The sequence below is a fragment of the Typha latifolia genome, chromosome 11 (genome assembly GCF_019914945.1).
Source record: "Typha latifolia isolate L0001 chromosome 11, TyphaL0001v2, whole genome shotgun sequence".
NCBI lineage: Eukaryota > Viridiplantae > Streptophyta > Magnoliopsida > Poales > Typhaceae > Typha > Typha latifolia.
Genome location: NC_133096.1, coordinates 8,418,960 through 8,439,543, shown reverse-complemented (window position 1 = coordinate 8,439,543; position 20,584 = coordinate 8,418,960). Strand labels below are relative to the sequence as shown.

Genomic DNA, 20,584 nt, shown 5'->3' with positions numbered 1-20,584 from the left:
TTTACCTTTTTATAATAAAATATTATATATATTTTTTCTTTCACTTTATATCACAGAAAAAAAATTATTATGTTCTTATTTTAAAATATAAGTAAATATATGAATAATTATTTTGAGAATAAAAAAATAAATTATTTTAAAATTAACCTTTTTTTACTAAAGTAAAAGAGGCAAAGTAGGCTGAATTTTGTTTTAGATATCATCCCTCCAAATATTTCTCAAAAGAAACCATGGACAATATTTCTTAAAGAGAACTGCTCATTCAAATAATATTCACATGTTCTCTTTATTCTCCACAAAAAAAAAAAAAATTCACATTTTCTCGTCTATTAAATAACATGAGATGCTTGACACGCGTCAAAGGAAGGAGAAAAGATCCGTTTCTCTAAAACAGAGGAACTCGTTAGTATATTTTCTGGCCTCCACCGTCGTTCTCGCACTCACGCGGGAAGCAAGGAGGACGAGAGGAGTGAAGGGTCACCTTGGGGAATAGTAATGCATACGTCGATGAACCATCGCCGTCTCAGGTGCTCTATGTTGCTACCTTCTCCCCTTTCCTTTTGTTCGTACGAGTTTTGTCCCAGTCCGGAGAGATCAAGTTGGTTAGTTTTTGATCTTTTTCTCTTTCCCCGATGATTGAGTTGGGTATGGACTTTGGATCGTTATCTTAGCCTCGTGTGTGATCTCATATCGTAGTTCTCCGAGATGCGGTTGAATCCGAGCATCCACAAGCGCTTGCCTCCCAGAGAGACCATGAGCACTCTCGATCGCGGCGATTTCGTCTCAGGTGAGAGATTCCAGAATTGAGGGTTTTGTTTGTTTTGCCTTGGATTTTACTGGGTTTGTCAATTTTTCTTGATTTGGTTTTCGTTATCTTCTTCTTCTTTTTTTTCAATCTTTGCGTTTAGTCCGTGTATTGAATGGGACGGGGCAAGAGAACAACAACAATCCGTGGTGGAAGCTTTCCTTCCCTCATGTGTTCGTGGCGACCCTCTCGTCGTTTCTATTCGGATACCACACTGGGTTCGTCTCGTTTCTCCATTCCTTTTTGTTTAAAAACAAGAGAAGAAATGTTGTGAATTTTTTTTATTTTATGCAGAGTAGTGAACGAACCGCTCGAGAGCATTTCCAGGGATCTTGGATTTGCTGGCAATACATTGGAAGAAGGTATTAGCGGTTGGATGGAATATCTCAAGTCCCATTATTGATAGTCTTCTGCTTTTGCCATTCTGATGAGGTCCAAAATATGGTGGTGGATGTAGGACTAGTGGTCAGTATGTGTCTCGGCGGTGCATTTCTTGGGTGTCTGTTTAGTGGTTGGGTTGCAGATAAGTTTGGACGGCGCAGAGCCTTCCAATTGAGTGCATTGCCAATGATAATTGGAGCTTCTGCGAGGTAATCAGAGATTTTTTTTTCCACCACAAATATGCAAAATTTATTTACAAAATCTACTACTTTTCATGTTCTTATGGAACATTTATCTGAATTATTACACAATTGATAAGCTGCAATAGAAGTCATCATACATCTTTTGCTTCTTGGATCCTGTTAAGTGACAGTATATAATTTGCAGTGCATCAGCTGGAACTCTGGCAAGTATGCTTCTTGGTCGCTTCATAGTTGGAACTGGGATGGGTTTAGGTCCGCCTGTTGCTTCACTTTATGTGGCAGAGGTATAGATGATCTTCATGTCTTTTTTTAATTTTTTATCATCCACCCATAACGACGTTAAGTATTGATTTCTAATAGTGAAAATTATCAGGTTTCCCCTTCTTTTGTGCGGGGCAGATATGGAAGTTTCATTCAGATAGCAACATGTCTTGGTCTTATGGCTTCTTTTTTTATTGGAATCCCTTTTAAAGAATTTGAGGGATGGTGAGGAACATCGTTTCATTATTTAATATCAAGTGCTGTTTTAATTTGGTTTATCTTTACTCTTTAGGCATCTAGGAACACAACTTTCTTAATAATACTTGACCTTTATCAGGTGGCGAATTTGCTTTTGGGTTTCTATTATTCCTGCTGCTTTGCTTGCGCTTTGCATGGAGTTCTGTGCCGAAAGTCCTCATTGGCTGTACAAGGTCTTTTAACTCCTGATACTTCTTTAGATATTCTATTTTGTCTTGAGGCACATGAAATGGTTATTTTTTGCTTGCTTTATATGCCCTCTGAAGCTACAGGAAATATGATTGGCTTTCTTTCATTATAATGTGAATTAGAGCTGTCAATTATTGTATGAACCACACTAGATGATGCACTGTAACTTACCTCGTATACTAGAATGCCGTTTGTCCTATTACTTACTTCATGTTGTGCAGTCTAGCCACAGTGCATTGTGCCTATTAGGTCCTACTTGTTTGTGGTTTTATAGAACAATTTTTATTAAGGGATTATTATACCTTTAATGAAGAATACTATTCTTTTATGAGTTTTTGAGTTTTCACATATAAACAATAGAAGTTACTATTATAGTCAGAAACTTTATGGATGATAAGTGATGACATAATTTATTAGCTTTATTTTTTATTTTCTTGAGGGGAATGCTTCATTAGCTTTATTGATTTATAAGATAACATGCAATGTTGATGTACCCACACATTGTTGATTGTCCTGCGGAGACTGTTTATAAACTATTATTGATTGTATTTATTAATTCCTGCCTTTATATCCTTTTTTTCTTTACAGCATGGTAAAATTGGTGAAGCAGAAGTTGAATTTGAAAGACTCTGGGGCGGATCTCATGTCAAATCAGCAATGGCAGAATTATTACGCTCAAACAGAGGAGATGATGTAGAAACTATAAGTTTTCTACAATTATTTTGTGGTCACCATTTCAAAGGTAGCACAAATTATTTCCTATATTATGTTTGCTAGTTGTCAAACTATAATACATTGTCATACAGTTCTATACTGAATGGTTATTCTTTTCTACAGTTGTTTTTATTGGTTCAACGCTGTTTGCCTTACAACAATTATCTGGCATAAATTCTGTATTCTATTTCTCTTCAACTGTCTTTAAGAGTGCTGGTGTGCCCTCAGAACTTGCAAATGCATGTGTCGGAGCTGCAAACTTGTCAGGTAAGGTCACTGATGAAGTTGTAGTTTCTGTTTGAAGTAGTAACAATTTTCCTTTTCTTCTTTAAGCAGGGTCCATTGCCGCGATGCTTTTAATGGATAAGTTAGGAAGGAAGGTTTTACTTCTAGGAAGTTTCATAGGCATGGTAAACTTTGTTCTGAAGCTTTTTTCAGGGGTAATTGGAGAAACTTTTGTAGGACCAATGTAATGCGTATTTATTCATGACATATTGACTAGGCAATCTCGATGGGCCTCCAAGCAGCAGCAATGAGCATTAATCTTCCTAAATCTGGGGATTTATATCTGTCAGTTGGGGGAATGTTGTTGTAAGTAATAACATAACATTGTATTATAAATGCAATCAAATAATTTTTCTTTAGGTAATGCACACCTCATTGAATTCTAAAATCATCAGTTCAATAGCTCTTCAACAGCTAGTTCATTTGAGTAGAAACTTACATACGCAAAACCTAGTGGTGAAGAAACCAAAAAAAGAAAGAAGATTATATTTGATACCCGGTGACTACAACTGATGAACTGATAGTTTATAAGGTAAATGTGTCTTGTCTCTTACTGACTTGAATATGAATGTACTCATATATGAAGTAATAGACAATAATCACAATATAACTATACATATTAAGTTTAATAAGGATCAGTTGACCAGAATGTTATGGCCTGGGGAGGAAGGAAGTTCAATAATAACTCGGTAGTTACCCTGCTTTACTTTTTCTTCAGGTGTGTCTTGGTATTTGCACTGGGAGCTGGCCCTGTACCTGGTCTTCTTTTATCAGAGATTTTTCCCAACGGAATTCGAGCAAAGGCTATGGCTTTGTGCATGTCTGTGCACTGGGTAAATACTCTGTAACTTGCCAATTGCCATTCACATCAAGTATATCAGGAAAGAAAGATGCAATATATTTGAATTTAGAAGGAGAATATGTGCATGTAAGATGCAATATGCCAACCTGTCTGGTGGTTGCAAGTGGGTCTGATTAAAAGGTAAGGGTGGATGAAATGCTGAATCATTGGAGATGAAAACTGTGAGGGTCAAAGTTGAGAGAGACAAATTCTCCACATAGTGGAAGTTGTAGAGGTTACCAGAATCAGGGAGTAGGTAATAATACTCCTGGTTCTGATCTTTATCATTGGCATATAATGAAGGCCATTGGCAGAACTGTGACTGGTTTAATCAAGACTGTGAGGCTCCGCTCTTCCCCCTTCTTTTTTTCACCAGAAATGATAGTTGCAATTTTAACTGGGTCAAGCTATCTCTTGTGTTTTCCTAACTAATCTGGTGTTGTAGCGTTCTTGCATTTATATATATTTCTCAGTATGGAATTTGCTGATGTTTTCTTTTGCTGTTGATAATTTCAGGTGGTGAATTTCTTTGTGGGCTTTTTATTCCTGCGATTGCTAGAACAACTGGGCCCACTGATTCTTTACTCTATATTTGCCTCCTTTTGTCTCTTGGCAGCAATTTTTGTGAATAGGAATGTCATGGAAACTAAAGGAAAATCGTTACAAGAAATTGAAATTGCACTCCTTCCCTCAGAGTAGAGGTACGTTCTCATGCTGGTTCTTACCTACATCAGAATGTAATAATTCTTGCAATCTTTTAAATATACAACATGCTAATCTTCCGTTGTTATTTGACTACTAAGAAATAGTCTTACTTAGATCTTACTCCTTTTTAGCCTCATTTTAATTTTCTGCGGAACATTTTATCTTTTCTATTGATCAGTTTTTTGATGCAATATGTTAAGTCTCTCTACATTCTACTTGTGCAGGTGAAGTTATCAACTTTCACCAGTCTGATTTCGGTTCTATCCATACAATATGGTACATTTTTCTCCTCAGATTTAATCTTAAAATCATATTAAATTTGTACAGAGAACATCGGTGATGAGACGCTGCTGTCATCTAATCCAGCATGCATAATTTTGTTTCATTGTTTGTTAAGAAAAACAAAAGGATAGAAGAGAAATATTTTGTTCTTCTTTTGTTTCTCCTCCTCTCAATATTTCTCGCTTCTACTTGAGAAATATGATACGAGATCTCCATTAAATTATGAGCACTGATGAATGGTATCTATTAGCTTGTCTTCAGTTACTGGTTTTCAAATGCACCAAAAATGATGATTCATGCTCTCTATTTCTTATATGGGAACTACGCTACTGTGTCTAATAATAAATTAGTCATCAATCTAGAGTTTGGAGAATTCCTAAATAACAGCTTGTATTTTTACAGTTATTATCATTTATATCCTATATTTTAGAAATTAAGGTGTAAGAGTATAATAAACAGAAATTACTGAATCTAAACTAAGGGCGTAATCGAAGTCCGGCTTGATCGAATCAGAGTTTTGATCAAATTTGAATTAAAAATAATTTTTCAGTCTACAATTAGGATCAAGCTTTAATTAAAATAATTTCAAACTCGAGCTTAAACAGAGATCAATAATAAGTAATTTTAAGCTTTAATCAATTCAAACTGACCAAACTTGAATTTATTCTAAACCGGAAATAAGGTTTGATTAACTATAAAAATATATACATTAAAAAACATAAATTAATATAAATATTTGTATTAATTTTAACTTCTAAAGTTTCAAACTTTGGAGTATGAACTAATATATAAAATTATTATGAGACTTTATATAATATTATAAGACTATTTTGAGGCTTCTCGAGCCATGTTTAACTGACCCGGCTCAAGATCAAGCTTAACTCGAAATTAATTCTGAGCCTGATTCCCCGATCAAACGTGAATCAGTTCCGTTTCGAACTGAGATTGATCGAGTCTTAACTAGCCGAACTGAAGAAGCCCGCTCAATTATTTTGACAGCCTTAATCTAAACTATAAAGCCCCCACCCCCACCCCCACCCCCAACCCCACCCACTTGGATCCCCAACCTTTCTCGGCTTCTCTCCCCAATCTCCCCCTCAACCCCATGTCCATGGCCACCGCCACCGCCACCCTCTCTTCAAAACCCCCAACGACGCCGCCGCCGCCGCCGCTGAGGAAGATGACGACTTCGTCGAGTACATCCCTGTCAAGAAACGCCGCGCCATGGAAGCCCAAAAGCTCCTCCTCCTCCACCGCACCAAATCCCAGCCCCCCTCCACTTCCACCACCTCGACCTCCACCTCCGCCTCCGTCCCTTCCTCCTCCTCCGCCGTCCCTCTCGATCCCCTCGAACCCCCTCCTCCCCCAACCTCCAGACCCAGCCTTCTAATCCAAGCCACCCAGCTCAAGCGCGAGGCCCCGGAGATCTCCCCCACCGAGCAGCTCGCCCAGCAAGAGCGCGAGATGATCGAACACCTCTCCGACCGCAAAACCCTCATGTCCGTCCGCGAGCTCGCCAAGGGCATCACCTACTCCGACCCTATCCCCACAGGCTGGAAGCCGCCGCTTCGCATCCGCCGCATGCCCCCCGACTCCGCCGACGCCCTCCGCCGCCAGTGGCACATCCTCGTCGAGGGCGACGAAGTCCCCCCGCCGATCAAGAACTTCAAGGACATGCGCTTCCCCGATCCCATCCTCAAGAAATTGAAGGAAAAGGGTATTGTTCAACCTACCCCGATCCAAGTCCAAGGCCTCCCTGTGGTCCTCTCGGGCCGCGACATGATCGGGATCGCGTTCACCGGGTCCGGGAAGACGCTGGTGTTCGTGCTGCCGCTTATTATGGTTGCGCTGCAGGAGGAAATCATGATGCCGATCGTGGCCGGGGAGGGGCCGTTCGGGTTGATCGTTTGCCCGTCGAGGGAGTTGGCGAGGCAGACTTATGAGGTGGTGGAGGAGTTCCTTGTACCGTTAAGGGCGTGTGGGTACCCGGAGATCCGGCCGCTTCTGTGTATAGGAGGGGTGGATATGAGGTCGCAGCTCGAGGTGGTGAAGAAGGGGGTGCATATTGTGGTTGCGACGCCAGGGAGGCTCAAGGACTTGCTCGCGAAGAAGAAGATGAATCTCGATAATTGCAGGTTTGTTTGCTGCTTGTTCGCTGCAACCAACCTTCTGATTAAAACAGAACTGATGGATAACATTGTTAATTTCTGTTTATTTCTACATCTAGTTTTGATTATTTGTTACTTCAGACTAGATTAAAATGTTGTCCTCTATGATAAGCCAATTCTTTCATTTTAAGCTGCACTGATTCTTAGTTCTGCGGAAACTAGAACCGTTCAACCTGAATATTGAAGCACTAATTATAAAAAGCAAGCTGGTTATCTTATTCCTGATAATTATAATTCTTGAAATATGCCACCATGTTTTAGTGTTGACATTCTTTAATTTTGATGAATTATGCATCGATGTATGCTACCAACTCATATATAATAAAAAGAAGGAAAAAGGATAACCGAGTTTAAGAAAAGAAAAAGACTTAACGAGGAACTCTAGTACTTTGAGTGGGCATCAGTTCTTTGTTTGGCTTCTGATCTCTTTGACATTGGAGAGTTTGGATAGACGTAGAAATGTTGTACTTTCTCTGTAAAGTTCATAAGATTGCAGTATGCGACAGGGTTGACATGTTTGAAATACAGACATTTTTTCATCCAAATTGAAGCTAATATGTACTGAGAGGGTTATGAGTATGCTGGTTGTCTGGTTTCTCCTTGGATTTCTGAAATTTGAATTGAAAGGGTAATGTTGAGTTATAAGATTCATTGATACAGTGATGAGATATGTCAAGAGGTAGAAGAGAGGTTAGCTGTTGGCTCAGCTTTGAACAGTTCACTAGTGGGATGTCAAAAGTATAACAAGGTTCTTTCAAATGAGAGAGAAAAGTAAACAAGAAAAGGGAAGAGGAATATCTGCTGAATTTTTAGTTTGCAACTGGAAAATTTCTACCGCTCACTAGTGGGATATCTGTTTTCTTTGTAGAAAAAGATTCTATGTATTTTTGTCCTAGTTTACAAAAATATGCATGAATGATATCAAGCTATTTGCTGTTGTCGTAACCATCAAGACTGACCAAGTAGCTTAAGCAACATGGTTGAATAAATATTCTCATAATGTCACATGTTCTTGTCTCACCTTACCGGTTAATTGTGCAGGTACCTGACACTGGATGAGGCTGATAGGCTGGTTGACTTGGGCTTTGAGGATGATATCAGGGAGGTTTTTGACCATTTTAAAGCACAGAGGCAAACTCTGCTCTTTTCTGCCACCATGCCCAAAAAGATACAGAACTTCGCAAGAAGTGCCCTGGTGAAACCTGTGACAGTCAATGTGGGAAGAGCTGGAGCAGCAAATCTAGATGTCATACAAGAGGTCGAGTATGTGAAACAAGAGGCTAAAATTGTATACCTCCTTGAGTGTCTCCAAAAGACTCCACCGCCTGTCCTCATTTTTTGCGAGAACAAAGCTGATGTGGATGATATCCATGAGTATCTCCTTCTAAAGGGAGTTGAAGCTGTTGCCATTCACGGAGGAAAGGATCAAGAAGAAAGAGAGTATGCAATTGCATCCTTCAAATCTGGAAAGAAAGATGTCCTGGTTGCTACAGATGTTGCTTCTAAAGGTCTTGATTTTCCTGAAATCCAGCATGTGATCAACTATGATATGCCTGCTGAAATAGAGAACTATGTGCATCGGATAGGAAGAACAGGAAGGTGCGGGAAAACAGGCATAGCAACGACCTTCATAAACAAGAACCAGACAGAGACGACACTTCTTGATCTGAAGCACCTGCTGCAAGAAGCAAAACAAAGAATACCACCAGTGTTGGCAGAGCTCAACGATCCAATGGAGGACGAGGATGCTATTACCAATGCAAGTGGAGTCAAGGGTTGTGCATATTGTGGTGGTCTTGGTCATCGAATTCGGGACTGTCCCAAGCTTGAGCATCAGAAGACGATGGCAATTGCTGGTTCAAGAAGGGATTACTTCGGTTCAGGTGGCTACCGTGGGGAGATATGATCAAGGTCTACTTGTACATGTAACTATCTGAAGCTAGTCCACATGCTTCTGCTCTTTGTCAGTTTAAAACTAGGCTAGAAGGTAATGTAAGTTATCAGGTGCAATTGAGAATGAAAATCATGAATTTCGGTGCAAGCAGCAGCCTTTTCTTTTTGCCCAAAAAAGAAAACATGGGCGATAGATGACAGCATTGTCTGGTTAAATCATAGGCTGAGCAGATGAGTTGTTATTAATAGCCCATCCAACTGTTATGTTGCTACATGGAAGAAAATATAATGATTAACTGTTACTATGTATTTCTTGTGTTCTTAGGTTGAAGTAGCATTACTTTGTTTCAATATCAGCATTACATTCATATAAACCAATGAGATATTGTTGATTGATGATATATTCCGCAGTATGCTGGAAATAGATAGATGTCTTTGAAGTGGTTCAAATTTTGTGATCTATTCACGAGATCCTCCGGCTTATTTTTATTCTCTTTCTGTGCTTCTGCCTACTATGATCTCTGTCTCTTCCTAGATCTTGCAGTGCTATAAGAAGATTAGAGACTCAGATGGATATGCAAAACACTCTTTTACCTTACATCCATGAAATTTCTTATTCAAAGAACAACATACAGCCAACAGACATCAACTTAATTTTTGAAGAACAAGTAACAACAAAAGCAGCAAAAAAGTTTAGTTCAAGAGATCAATGTTTTCTTCAGAGTGCCTTGAGGATCTCATCAGCCCCTGAGATGGTGAATGCGCCGCCCTCTTCGATGTTCGCAACCTTGACATTAAGGTCAGCAGCAAGGAGCGCAAACCTGCGAGAACGAGTCCCCAGACCATTGCCAGAAAGATCAAGCTCAAGGCCAAGAGCATGGGTGTAGGTTCCTGAGCCATCAGCTAGGAATTTGACATGCTTGTTATCAGGGTATGTCTTTGCCCAAGCCTTCATGACAAAGGGGTCATTAACTGCAAAATTTTCAAACAAAATGGTTATAGGTAAATTACCACTTCAGTGGTTTTATTGCAAGAATTAGTCATACAAATAGAAGATATAAAGATAGATTTATGCAAGAAAGGGTAATCTGAATCAGGGAACACAGTGCAGAACTACAGAAGGAATTGCCTACTCTGGAAGACTTAACCAAACTACGAATTTATATGGAGAAATTTTAAGCTTTACTCATATATTAACTTTGGATCATATTGTGAAAGTAGCCGAGTAGATGAGGTAATAGCCAGGAAAATTAAAGAAAAAAAGAATGGCATCTGAGAATATACCACTGATAAGAAGGATCTCATCAACACCCTTGGACTTCAACTCCTCTGCATTCTCTATGAAGCTTGGCACATGCTGCATGCTTCACCAATTAAAAAAAAAAACAATCAAACTTTATTCCATATAAGATCTCTCTGAAATATTCAACTACAAGAAGAGAGTTTGAGAAACTAATAGCTTTCACTCTATTCGCAAAATATTCATCTGAAGGACACTATGACAACACTTGAAAATATTATGTTTCTAATAAGAAACAATTACTAAATGGAAATAAATATGGATCAAAAGAACAAGGTAAGACTAGAATGCCTGCAAGTGGGGGTGAAGGCCCCAGGAACTCCAAAAAGGACGGCCTTCTTGCCCGCGGCGAGGGCGTGGATAGACACCTCTTGCAGCTGATCATTCTCATCAAACCATGCTAGTTTGCCATCAGGAATTGAATCACCAACTGCAATCTGAGCCATTACTTGCTTCTCTATTCTCTCTTGATATAAGATTTATTTCCCTAGAAGAAATGACACAATGAGTTAGTAGAAGCAGAGGAGATTACTATTTTATAGACCAAAAGGAGAAGATACAGTCCAGATTTGTGTCCTCCACTTGCTGGATATTCCAACAAAATGGAAACACAATGTTTGATCTTTGATGCTTTTCCAAAGTCAATGATCCACTTTTAGTTCATTCAACTTGACCCGACCTTTGTCACTTGTCTTTGATAGGACTTGCTAATTATATTTAATTTCCAAAGAAGAGGGATTACTAAAATTCTACTTTTAGTTGGGATTGGAGTTGTGATTGCATTGTAGACTCAATGCAGAATCTTACAAGTTATGTATAGCGTTAATGTTAGCAAAGTATGTAAGCAAATATGCAAGTATATTTATCTTGTAATCTCACAGTTTACCCCCAAGATGCTGGCACTTGCAAAGATTTCTTATATGTTTATAATATTTATCTTTGAGGAGGAACTATATATATTGATAAAAGGATAAGGGGGGCAATTTGATACTTCGTTTGTCTCTAAGAGAAGAGGCCCCTAATAGTTTTGATGAAAATTACTTTACCCACTCCAGCTTTTAAGAGTCATCAACCCATATTATTTTATTTAATACTTTTCCAATATATCTCTAAAATTAATATCTATGTTGTTTTGGGTCGTTTAAAACTAAGTTTCTTGCATGCATACATTTAAAAAAAAAAAAATCATGAATACCCTCAAATCTAACTAATCATTAGAAATTTTATCAATTTGACCCAAAAATAAATAAATAAAAGTACTCTTATTTTTTATTTTTACATATTCTTTTTATTTAATGATATTTCTTTCTTTCTTTCATATTTTTAAGTATAAAAAATTACAACTTATATCCATTAAAATTAACCGAAGAGTACTTATTTTAAAGGATATGACACAACTATTATATTTCAAAATATATGCATAAAAATAAGAAAAATAAATCTTTTCATTTTTGTTCTGAAATCTAACTTCTATTTAAAAATAAATAAATAACAAATTCACAGTGTTAATTTCGTGCTTCCATTACACTACAAATTAGAAAGCGAATACCAAAATAAAAATAAATAAAAAATCAACGGTTGCAATCCAGTAGAAAGTTTATATACGGTAAATAATTGTTTGAAATATCGTGAGACCAAGTCCAAGTAAGCAGCAGCGATGAACTATTTGACATATATATATATATATATATATATATATATATATATATATAGATACAAACGAGGAGCCAATTAGGAAGTCTTGGAAATAGACTCGGTCGTACAAGATGCTCAATTTGACGTCGTAGTAGTAGTAGAGCAGTCTTTGGTCCACAAAACCAGCAAGATGCGTTCACGTTACAAGCCTACAACGACGCGAGCCACCGGGCAAGCGTACGTACGTACTCTTCATATTCAACCCTACATTCTTATATTATTTCCTTTTCCAACGAATAAGCGCCTTTGCATATTCAAACCTATATTCTCCATTATTTCTTTTTGCAACTATTTTTGCCTAGCTCTTTTTTTTTTTTTCTTTTTTCATTTGGTTGAGTGGAGTGAGAATTTAATCTTATACTCATCGCCAGGATTTGAATCCAAAAATTGTCATATAATATGAGCATTTTTAACTAACGAAACACTTGACGAGGAAGAAGTAATAGAGTTATTCTTGATCTGCGATTCTAATAAAAATTCAAACTAAAAGCATCATCTCTTGATCTTAATTGTTATTAAAAACTTTTAAAATATTACAATTGTCGTCGTGTTCTATTATATAGCATAATTGCCCGATTTTAACTTTTTCATAATTATCATTATGGTTGATTTTTAACGAAATATTTTAAACAATCATTGTTAACATTAACAAATATATATAAATAACTAAAAATATTATTCTTCCTTCAAGTTTAGAATGTAAAATATTTATCGTCTTTCATAGAAGAAGCTATTCTTCACTGTATTATGATATTACATATTAGGTAAAATATTGGATATCTTTTAAATAATTTATGCAAAGACAAAATAATTTGATTTTAATAATGATTAGTTAGATTTAACTAATATAATAATAATAATTTTAAATGAACAGAACGATTTCGGTGGCCATTATAATATTTTAAAAAATGTAGCGATAATTATTATATTTTAGAAGTTTTCAATGGCAACGATATAAAACTACTTTTTTTATATAGAATAATAAAATTAAGTTATACTGATTTAGTGCTAACAAGTGTAAAGAGATACTGTCCAGGGTATAATTTTTTTATTGTAAATATTAATTCCCTTTATAGGCTATATACTAAAGTAACGGTAGTCAATTAATAATAAATAAAATAGAGAGACCGAGTCTCTACTGGTGAAAGAAAAGGTAACAAATAATTTGATAAAAAAAACAAATAACTAGAAGAAATACACACCAGAATATGAATCTATCTTCTATTTTGATTATAATTAATAAGGAAAAAAGACTAGACAAACTCAAGTTAATTAAGGGCTGTGAATACTTCTAATAACTTGCTTAGAATTGGTATATAGATTAAGTAACTACAAGATATTACTATATATATACACACAATATATCAGACTCGAAATTTAGGCACAATCATGTATAAATTTAGTTGATTCAAATGGATATGGGATTATAACTTCAATGAACTCTTGATCCAAGGAATCAACAGTTGAGTAAACATAAGATTTTTTTTAAAAAAAAACCTGAACCTCATTTTATTTAAAGCTACTGAAAAGATATATTACATTAGTCATAATTAGAAGAAAACATGCATGAAATTTTCTAAGAGGGCAACACAATCACTAAATTAAACATCATTGATTTGAGAGAGATAAAATATAAAGGACGAAGTTCCTCTGAAACAAACCGAGAATATAATCAACAATAAGATGAAAGAAAGAACATTTTTTCAAAGAAACAAATAGAAGAAGAGATGAGTAGATATTACTTTCTTGGAAAAAGTAAAGCAAAAGATCCCCTGAAAGCTACTACAACAACATTCCTTTTCTTGATCAAAGTAGGCACAGCATCACTTCCCCCCTCAGCTACTTTACATCTGATACAACTGAGATCCCTACAAGCACACAACAACTAAGAGAAAGAGTAAAGAAAGCAAAGAAACCTGTCTCTCTTTGAGCCCTCCATGTAGCTAGCCAGTCTTTATGTTCCTTGCCACCTTAGCCTTCCAGATGCCCTTAACATTCTGAATCACCTATCTATACTATATAATACTAGTTGAGCTCTCTACTGAAACCCCTAACCAAAATTTGGAGTCCAGTAGTCAGCTCCATTATCACCTGCAACATTCATAGTGGAGGATACCGGCACCAAGCACAACCCTCTACTCCTCAAATCCGTCTTCAGTTCATCATCAACTTCCTGCAGTAAAACACCAAATTATTCAATGAACAATACCCAACATTTAAACACTTGCACAAGCTAGTCATCATATAGCTTAGAGAGAGAGAGAGAGAGAGAGAGAAGAAGAAGAAGAAGAAGAAGAAGGAGAAGAAGAAGAAGCGGGAAAAGTGAATAATTACATACGGGGAGCACAGTGTGGGTTGAGCTATTTCCCAAGTACGGCAAGCTGAGGGCCTGGAAGAAAGAAAGAAAGAATAATAGTGAAATGGGGAAGTGGGTAAAATCTTGCTGAAATATATGACAGCATGTACAAGACACCAACAACTAAAGGATGCTGCACTAAGCAACATCCACTGTCTACAACGCAGCAAACTTTTACTGCGTGCTCTTGAGCAGCCCCAAAACGATATGCTTCACCTCGGGAGCATAGAGAGAGAGAGAGGTCTAGAGAGAGAAGAGTTGGACCTCAATTTGACCCTGGAGGAATCTAATGTATCCAATGGCTTCTGATAAGACGGACGCCGTGTCAGTCTGCAAAAGTTGGCACATGTGAGATCTTTATTCATTTTGAAACTATAAATTTATATATAAATCTATGGGCACTGTTTTTTTTTTAAAAAAAAATCTACGGGCAGTGTAACTAGATAGGATTATATATAGATATGTGAACTATATTGATGGACTTTTTATTTTATTTATATATTCTTTTTAATTAAGTTCAGGGGATAGCTAGGGTTGTGTACCTTTCCAAATGGAGAAACTAGCTGATGAAGAGCTGCTATTCTATCTCCTAACTTCTCCTTCCTCACCTGAAACATTTGAAAAATATACAGTAATAAGACTTCATAATCTGAATGCCCAACATTTCGACTCGAAATTATGAGAAATTAATGGGCATCAAAGTTATGGTACTCAAGAAAGGTACACATCAATTAATTAGAGAGAGAGAGAGAGGTATTGATTGAATAGACTATAGACTACTACCTTCATATGTGATTGTGCTGAGGAGCTTTGAACTCTAGCCTTCTTGAAAGCTGAACCAGTTGTACTATCGCACTATAGAAAGTCAACAAAAAAAAAGTTCAAGTTCATCAAGATGCATTTCATGAAAACTACCTACAAGTAGATCATACACATATAACTTGAAGAAAATATGCAACAATGATATGAACAAAAATTTGTGAAATTTTAGTAAGATGGATCTCTTGTTCCTCTCCTTCTTTTACTGTACCTCTGATGATTGTACATGCTTTCTCTCTGCGTTGCTATTTGATAAATCCATCAAGTTGCTGCTAGAACTTGCTGTAGCACAAGACCTAGTGGAAGAATTAGCTGATAGATCTTGGCTCCATGGAGATCTAGCTGTGGGGGTTTCTTCATTCTCTTGTTTTACATCAATCATATGATCAGTAGTTGCTGATGGGTGTATTACATGATTCTCCCAATTGTCCATTCTTTTTGATTGGAAAGAAGTACTCAAACTGCATCTCTCCTCTTCCTCCACCAATCCACCCCTTCAAATCACACCACAAGCTACTCGTAAGTGCTTCCAGAATTGATCATGAAGCAAGCATGCATGAGAGTACTTGAAGATCGATGCACTACGGGCTAGCTTAGTCAGTGTACAAGAGGTTGAAATATTATAACTAACACTATGAAAACTTAACTAAACAAATAGAAAAAGATATGAGAGAGAGAGAGAGAGAGAGAGGGAGAGAAGCATTACAGAAGCAGTTGGCTCCATGACACAGGTAGCACTTGTGAATCCGGCCATGGGATTGTTGGAAGAAAATTTGATGGCTGTGAGCTTTGAGGATATAGAGAATAAGAAGAAGAAGAATAAGAAGAAGAAGAAGAAGAAGAAGAAGAGGAGGAAGAAGAATAGTATGATGAAGAGAAGGGGGGTAGGATTAGGGATGTTTCTTGGATTGGGAGGCTCAGATCATTCATGCTCCATAAACTAGGGTTTCTCCTTATCATTTGCTGTACATGAGAGCTCTCAAGAATTCCTCTATTCATTTGCCTCACAACTTTGGGATCTTTTTTTTTCTTTTTCTTTTTTGTTTCTTCTACTTCATCTTCTTCTTCTTTTCTTTCTCCACTACTCTTTCTACCCTTTTCTATACCACTCCAATCAAGTACAGATGCCTAGCCTTCTGTTTGCTTCTAGCTGAAGGCTTGGTGTATTTTATTTGAAAGTTTAGGATCCTCTCCAGTGGTTGGATAAATACTGGAGAAACCCAATTCACCTCATAGTTGTGTATGTGTACACTTTTTAATTGGGCCTCCAGAAATGTGTATACCTTTATTTATTTATTTATTTATTTATTTATTTATTTTGATCCACTTGCTCTTTCCTTCCTCCTTTTTGGCAAAATTGGACAAGAAAGGGAAGATTTGTGTTTTCTAACTAAAGGGATCAATGCTATTAGAGTTAATTACTTCTCATAGTCATATATCTTTATAAATAACATATCATGCTTGAGATCCTATTAATTACATAAAGAAATGCTAAACTAAACAAGTATGATTATCCTTCTCTTTCTTCTCGATGAAGTCATGGAGATAGTAATCTTGCTTTGTTGCCCTTTCTTTCCACCAGCTTTCTTTAAGAAAAAATTTATATGTTTCTTTACTTTCCTCTTTCTTCCTCCTTTTTCGAGCTTTTGCTTTATCATAAAGAAGGATAAAAGGAAGAGGCAGTGACCAGACAAAAAGCAATCGCATTAAGAAAGTTCTTAGTTCTTAATTTGAGTGGAAACTAGATTAGGGTTAGGGTTAGATTACTGATAGCATTTTATTTTGTTCTTCTATTATTCACTTGATGAAATGAAATAGAAACAAATAATGAGGTATGAGTACTTCACCAAATTAAAACCGAATTATACATTATCTTGCTAATAGTCAGGAAAATAAACCTCACTGCAATATCATATCTTTATTTTTTTTTAGTACACTTTTGCCTTGTTTGGCTGCAGGATAAATAGAGCAGAATACAAGATAAATCTTCCTTTATTCTTAGAAAAAAAATAAATAAGACGGCTGTGTCCACAGTCCTCTATTATTATTATAGTTTTAAAATTCTTTCAATAAATCCTATTTTTATCATATCTTTATTTTATTTTTTCTTATCTCGCAACTAAATGGCCTTTTTTTTTATATTACCAATCAATAGTAATTACAAAAAAAAAAAAAAGACCATAATTTTCTTCACCTTTTCTCTCGTTTATCCGTGGAATTAATCAAATAGGATTCAATCTACGTCTGGGAGTCTGGGAATTGTAGTTTTCAGTCCGTACGCTGCTTGAAATCTCTGTCGAGTGTATCTTGTCCGTTGCAAAGATGACTTTTCCCGTAGTTTACTCCTTTCCCTTTTAACTCCTACCTTGCAAAAGCTCCCATCCCCCTTGTCTTCTTCTCTATCCATCATATTCCTCAACCCCTATATATATATACACACACACACACACGTCTCTCTCCTCATATATACATATATAAATGCCTATCTCCATCTTATCCCTTGTTTAATCACAATATTTATATAAAACTTCTAAAAACTCATAACTGTCGCTAAAAGAACCATGGTTAGATAGTTAAAAAAAAAAAGCTCATATTTCATGAGAGTTCTTCGATTTGAAACCCAGCAGCATCGGTTTAGTTGAGACACCATGCACTTCTGTCAAAAATATATAAATATATTTTAAAATTACACGCCGTTATGGTTAATTCTTGCAAGAGTATTGTAAAATATTTATAATGCTTACTATCTGTTGATCTATTCTCTAGAAAGGAAAAAAGAAAAATGCTTTCCATTGATCTATAATTAGACTACATCCCCACCCCACCACAGACACTATGAGAAGAAACCTGGGTCATTACTTTTGTTTTGCTCTTTATTTCTTCCCCCTACTTTGCCCTCTTAATCTTTAACTTTTTTTTTTTTTTGCATGTTCTTTATGTCAAAAGCTCTCATATTATTTTAAGTGTCATTGATCACCTCTTTTCCATGTAGTGTCTCAAAACCAGAAGCACATCCTGAATGTGTGATCAGATGCTGCTCGGTGGTAAATAGCAAGAGAAAAAGAACACTAGAAAAGTATCTAGTAGATTAATAGCACTATACCCATTCACATTTGGCAGAGAGAAAAAATAATTACACCTAAACTCCTTGATCTACCATTAATCTTCACATAGACTTATCTTATTTATTTTTGTCACGTACTGACCCTCTTGATTATGTGAAATCTCCCAAATATCATTGCTGTTAGTTGTCTGTTTGTTTTTTTGTTAACAAGATATTACGTTCTTGTCACGTCGTCAATTATATACTAGTTTCCTCTTAATTTAGAGGAAATATATATAAATAAAATATTTGAATTAGGAGACCCATATGAACTGGGCATTTCAAGAATCTAGTACTGTCCATTCTCTCTAAAGGAGCACATAATGCCATCCTTTTCACTGTTCATTGCATGCTTGTCCATTGTTTATTTCAAATCATTATCCACCAACTAGTCCTCTTGAGTAATATTTAATATAAGCTTGTTAGTCTCCAATGAGTTAATCCTATTGGCTTAACTTAATTATCTTCTTACACAACTTTGTCATCCTTTTTAGGTGCCAAATTGGGTGTCTCGATGAGTACTAAAATTGCTATATAATAATGATCATCAAGCCCTTGTTTGTTGTGATCTTGCTTCTGCAATTGTATATATTCTCCTAAAAAATATTCATTATATCCAAGAGAAGATAAGGATAAAGTATGTAATGTCCCATGAACTAGATCACTCCCAACAGAACAAGTCATAATCGCCTCGATAATGATAAAAATAATCAAAGGCAAATTGTTAATTATACCTAATGTTGCTTAAGATTTATTTATTTTGTTTCTTAATATATATGTCCAAAATACACATGGCAATGTAAATTAACTTGTACCTAAAGTTATCTAAGGAGTTGATAAGCAGTTCATTCCCATAAATTGTAGCATGTGTGTGCTCTTCTAAATGAGTACCAAAGAGAAACCCATGGCCATGAGAGTAATCCTGTTGTTGTTATTGGGTTTTGCTTAGGGATAATTGTACTTAGACGACACCTCATAAAATTTTTTTTGATACCCTTAAAATATTAGAAACCCCTCGAAATTCTCAGTAATATTTTTCATCTATAAGTATTAGCTTTCACTTAACTCACTCATGAGTAAATTTGTGATGTATTTTTGAAGGAAAAAAATATATATTAATGTAGAATTTATGCCTTTTCACGTACACCTTTCCTATTAACGGTGTGGATGAGTGATTTACGTGTAAAAGAAGTTTAGGAGGTATATTATAAAATAGATAATAATTCAGAAGTTTTAAGTGAAATTATTATTATTTTTATTTATTAGATAACTTACCTACATTGTTCAAAATATATCTAAAGTGTTACTTTTAGAAAGTATTATAATAGCACCTTACATCTTGACTACATTACAAGTAAATCTCTCTTTCTCTCTCTTTTTGTTATTTATTATATCTAGTTCGATTTCCAACAAAATAGAACTTAATCGTGCCTCTAAAATATTAAGATCATATTAAAACACTAAATTTTACAAGATCAACGGATCTAAATCTAAATCACCATCGTTTAATCTCAAATATCATATCAATAAATGGAGACTAGGGGAATATAGGGAATGAGAAAAAAAAAAACTAATTTAAAATGAATAAAATATTCTATTTCTCATTCCTTCTTTGGGAGCTTATCAAATTAACTCAACTCAAGGATATAGCTTACTATCTCTTTAGCAAATAACAGGCTTATTTCTTAATACATTATATTACTTTGTGATATTAGAGATGATTACGCACAGGGCTTGTTCAAGAATCAATTTAAATTAAAGTTGGGATTGGACTGTGATCTTGATTGAATGAGTATATATTATTAGCTCGCTTGGGATGAAGGGAAGTAGACAAGTTAATCAAATTATTATTGTGATCAACAAATCATTAGCCATTCACATGCATCATGTTGGCCATGGGCCTGCTCGTAGAGGTATATTATTGGTGATTAACATTCATCTGGGAGATAATCTTATCTTGAAATATTTTGGTAGTACGTCCAACCAACCACCATGCAGGATAATCACAATCACATCCAGAGAGGATTGGCTTTAAAGTTTAGATAGACTTTGCATAACAATGATTAAAACGAGAGGGATTTACTTATAATATAGGGTCTTATTCGTAATTTTCGCTATAATAAGAGTGGGCTTTTTTATAACATTGCCCGAATATAGGGTGTTATTCGTAATTCTCTCTATAAAAAACTAGAAATAAAAGAAAACGTCGACAGCAGGATTCGAACCTGCGCAGGCAAGCCCAACAGATTTCGAGTCTGTCTCCTTAACCACTCGGACATATCGACGGATTATTTAATTGGATATTTTAAATTTATTTCATCGAGAG

The 20,584-nt window shown here is 35.9% G+C and overlaps 4 protein-coding genes and 1 non-coding gene across 9 annotated transcripts; 2 read left to right on the top strand and 3 right to left on the bottom strand.

Moving 5' to 3' along the window:
* Positions 1–417: 417 nt before the first annotated feature.
* Positions 418–5,097, top strand: LOC140797818 (probable plastidic glucose transporter 2). 5 transcript variants are annotated; one of them, XM_073151487.1, is made up of 15 exons: positions 418–602; positions 697–787; positions 909–1,023; positions 1,100–1,167; positions 1,263–1,395; positions 1,574–1,673; positions 1,763–1,875; positions 1,988–2,081; positions 2,686–2,839; positions 2,935–3,078; positions 3,148–3,221; positions 3,314–3,402; positions 3,815–3,929; positions 4,454–4,638; positions 4,867–5,097. In XM_073151487.1, the coding sequence occupies exons 2-14, from the start codon at positions 706–708 to the stop codon at positions 4,634–4,636; spliced, it is 1,464 nt and encodes a 487-aa protein (XP_073007588.1). In that variant the 5' UTR covers positions 418–602; positions 697–705; the 3' UTR covers positions 4,637–4,638; positions 4,867–5,097. The 5 variants fall into 5 exon arrangements, 3 of the variants coding, with proteins under 3 accessions (XP_073007588.1, XP_073007589.1, XP_073007590.1); XM_073151488.1 differs by having other exon boundaries at positions 439–527; XR_012110724.1 differs by having other exon boundaries at positions 443–602; positions 3,815–4,276.
* An 878-nt stretch (positions 5,098–5,975) lies between these two features.
* LOC140798240 (DEAD-box ATP-dependent RNA helicase 35A) lies at positions 5,976–9,294 on the top strand. The gene is made up of 2 exons (XM_073152022.1): positions 5,976–7,059; positions 8,134–9,294. Exons 1-2 carry the CDS (start codon positions 6,149–6,151, stop codon positions 8,996–8,998), a joined length of 1,776 nt encoding a protein of 591 aa, XP_073008123.1. The 5' UTR covers positions 5,976–6,148; the 3' UTR covers positions 8,999–9,294.
* A 279-nt stretch (positions 9,295–9,573) lies between these two features.
* Positions 9,574–10,866, bottom strand: LOC140797986 (peroxiredoxin-2C-like). Its single transcript, XM_073151703.1, has 3 exons — positions 10,577–10,866; positions 10,270–10,349; positions 9,574–9,957 (listed from the first exon to the last, which is right to left on the bottom strand). The coding sequence occupies exons 1-3, from the start codon at positions 10,729–10,731 to the stop codon at positions 9,704–9,706; spliced, it is 489 nt and encodes a 162-aa protein (XP_073007804.1). The 5' UTR covers positions 10,732–10,866; the 3' UTR covers positions 9,574–9,703.
* A 2,830-nt stretch (positions 10,867–13,696) lies between these two features.
* LOC140798226 (transcription factor bHLH133-like) lies at positions 13,697–16,329 on the bottom strand. The gene is made up of 7 exons (XM_073152001.1): positions 15,862–16,329; positions 15,367–15,649; positions 15,120–15,191; positions 14,879–14,944; positions 14,601–14,666; positions 14,319–14,369; positions 13,697–14,153 (listed from the first exon to the last, which is right to left on the bottom strand). The coding sequence occupies exons 1-7, from the start codon at positions 16,152–16,154 to the stop codon at positions 14,031–14,033; spliced, it is 954 nt and encodes a 317-aa protein (XP_073008102.1). The 5' UTR covers positions 16,155–16,329; the 3' UTR covers positions 13,697–14,030.
* A 4,133-nt stretch (positions 16,330–20,462) lies between these two features.
* Positions 20,463–20,543, bottom strand: TRNAS-CGA (transfer RNA serine (anticodon CGA)). The gene has a single exon. It is a non-coding gene; the product is annotated as a tRNA-Ser (tRNA).
* Between the last annotated feature and the right edge of the window lie 41 nt (positions 20,544–20,584).

Coding starts and splice junctions, on each gene's coding strand:
- LOC140797818 (XM_073151487.1), top strand. CDS start 706: ATGCGGTTGAATCCGAGCATCCACAAGCGCTTGCCTCCCAGAGAGACC. Junction 788..908: donor TCGCGGCGATTTCGTCTCAG/GTGAGAGATTCC, acceptor CTTTGCGTTTAG/TCCGTGTATTGAATGGGACG. Junction 1,674..1,762: donor CTTCACTTTATGTGGCAGAG/GTATAGATGATC, acceptor GAAAATTATCAG/GTTTCCCCTTCTTTTGTGCG.
- LOC140798240 (XM_073152022.1), top strand. CDS start 6,149: ATGGAAGCCCAAAAGCTCCTCCTCCTCCACCGCACCAAATCCCAGCCC. Junction 7,060..8,133: donor ATGAATCTCGATAATTGCAG/GTTTGTTTGCTG, acceptor TTAATTGTGCAG/GTACCTGACACTGGATGAGG.
- LOC140797986 (XM_073151703.1), bottom strand. CDS start 10,731: ATGGCTCAGATTGCAGTTGGTGATTCAATTCCTGATGGCAAACTAGCA. Junction 10,350..10,576: donor GCCTTCACCCCCACTTGCAG/GCATTCTAGTCT, acceptor TAATTGGTGAAG/CATGCAGCATGTGCCAAGCT. Junction 9,958..10,269: donor TGAGATCCTTCTTATCAGTG/GTATATTCTCAG, acceptor AAAATTTTGCAG/TTAATGACCCCTTTGTCATG.
- LOC140798226 (XM_073152001.1), bottom strand. CDS start 16,154: ATGAATAGAGGAATTCTTGAGAGCTCTCATGTACAGCAAATGATAAGG. Junction 14,945..15,119: donor CAGCACAATCACATATGAAG/GTAGTAGTCTAT, acceptor CAAATGTTTCAG/GTGAGGAAGGAGAAGTTAGG. Junction 14,667..14,878: donor TAGTTTCTCCATTTGGAAAG/GTACACAACCCT, acceptor CAACTTTTGCAG/ACTGACACGGCGTCCGTCTT.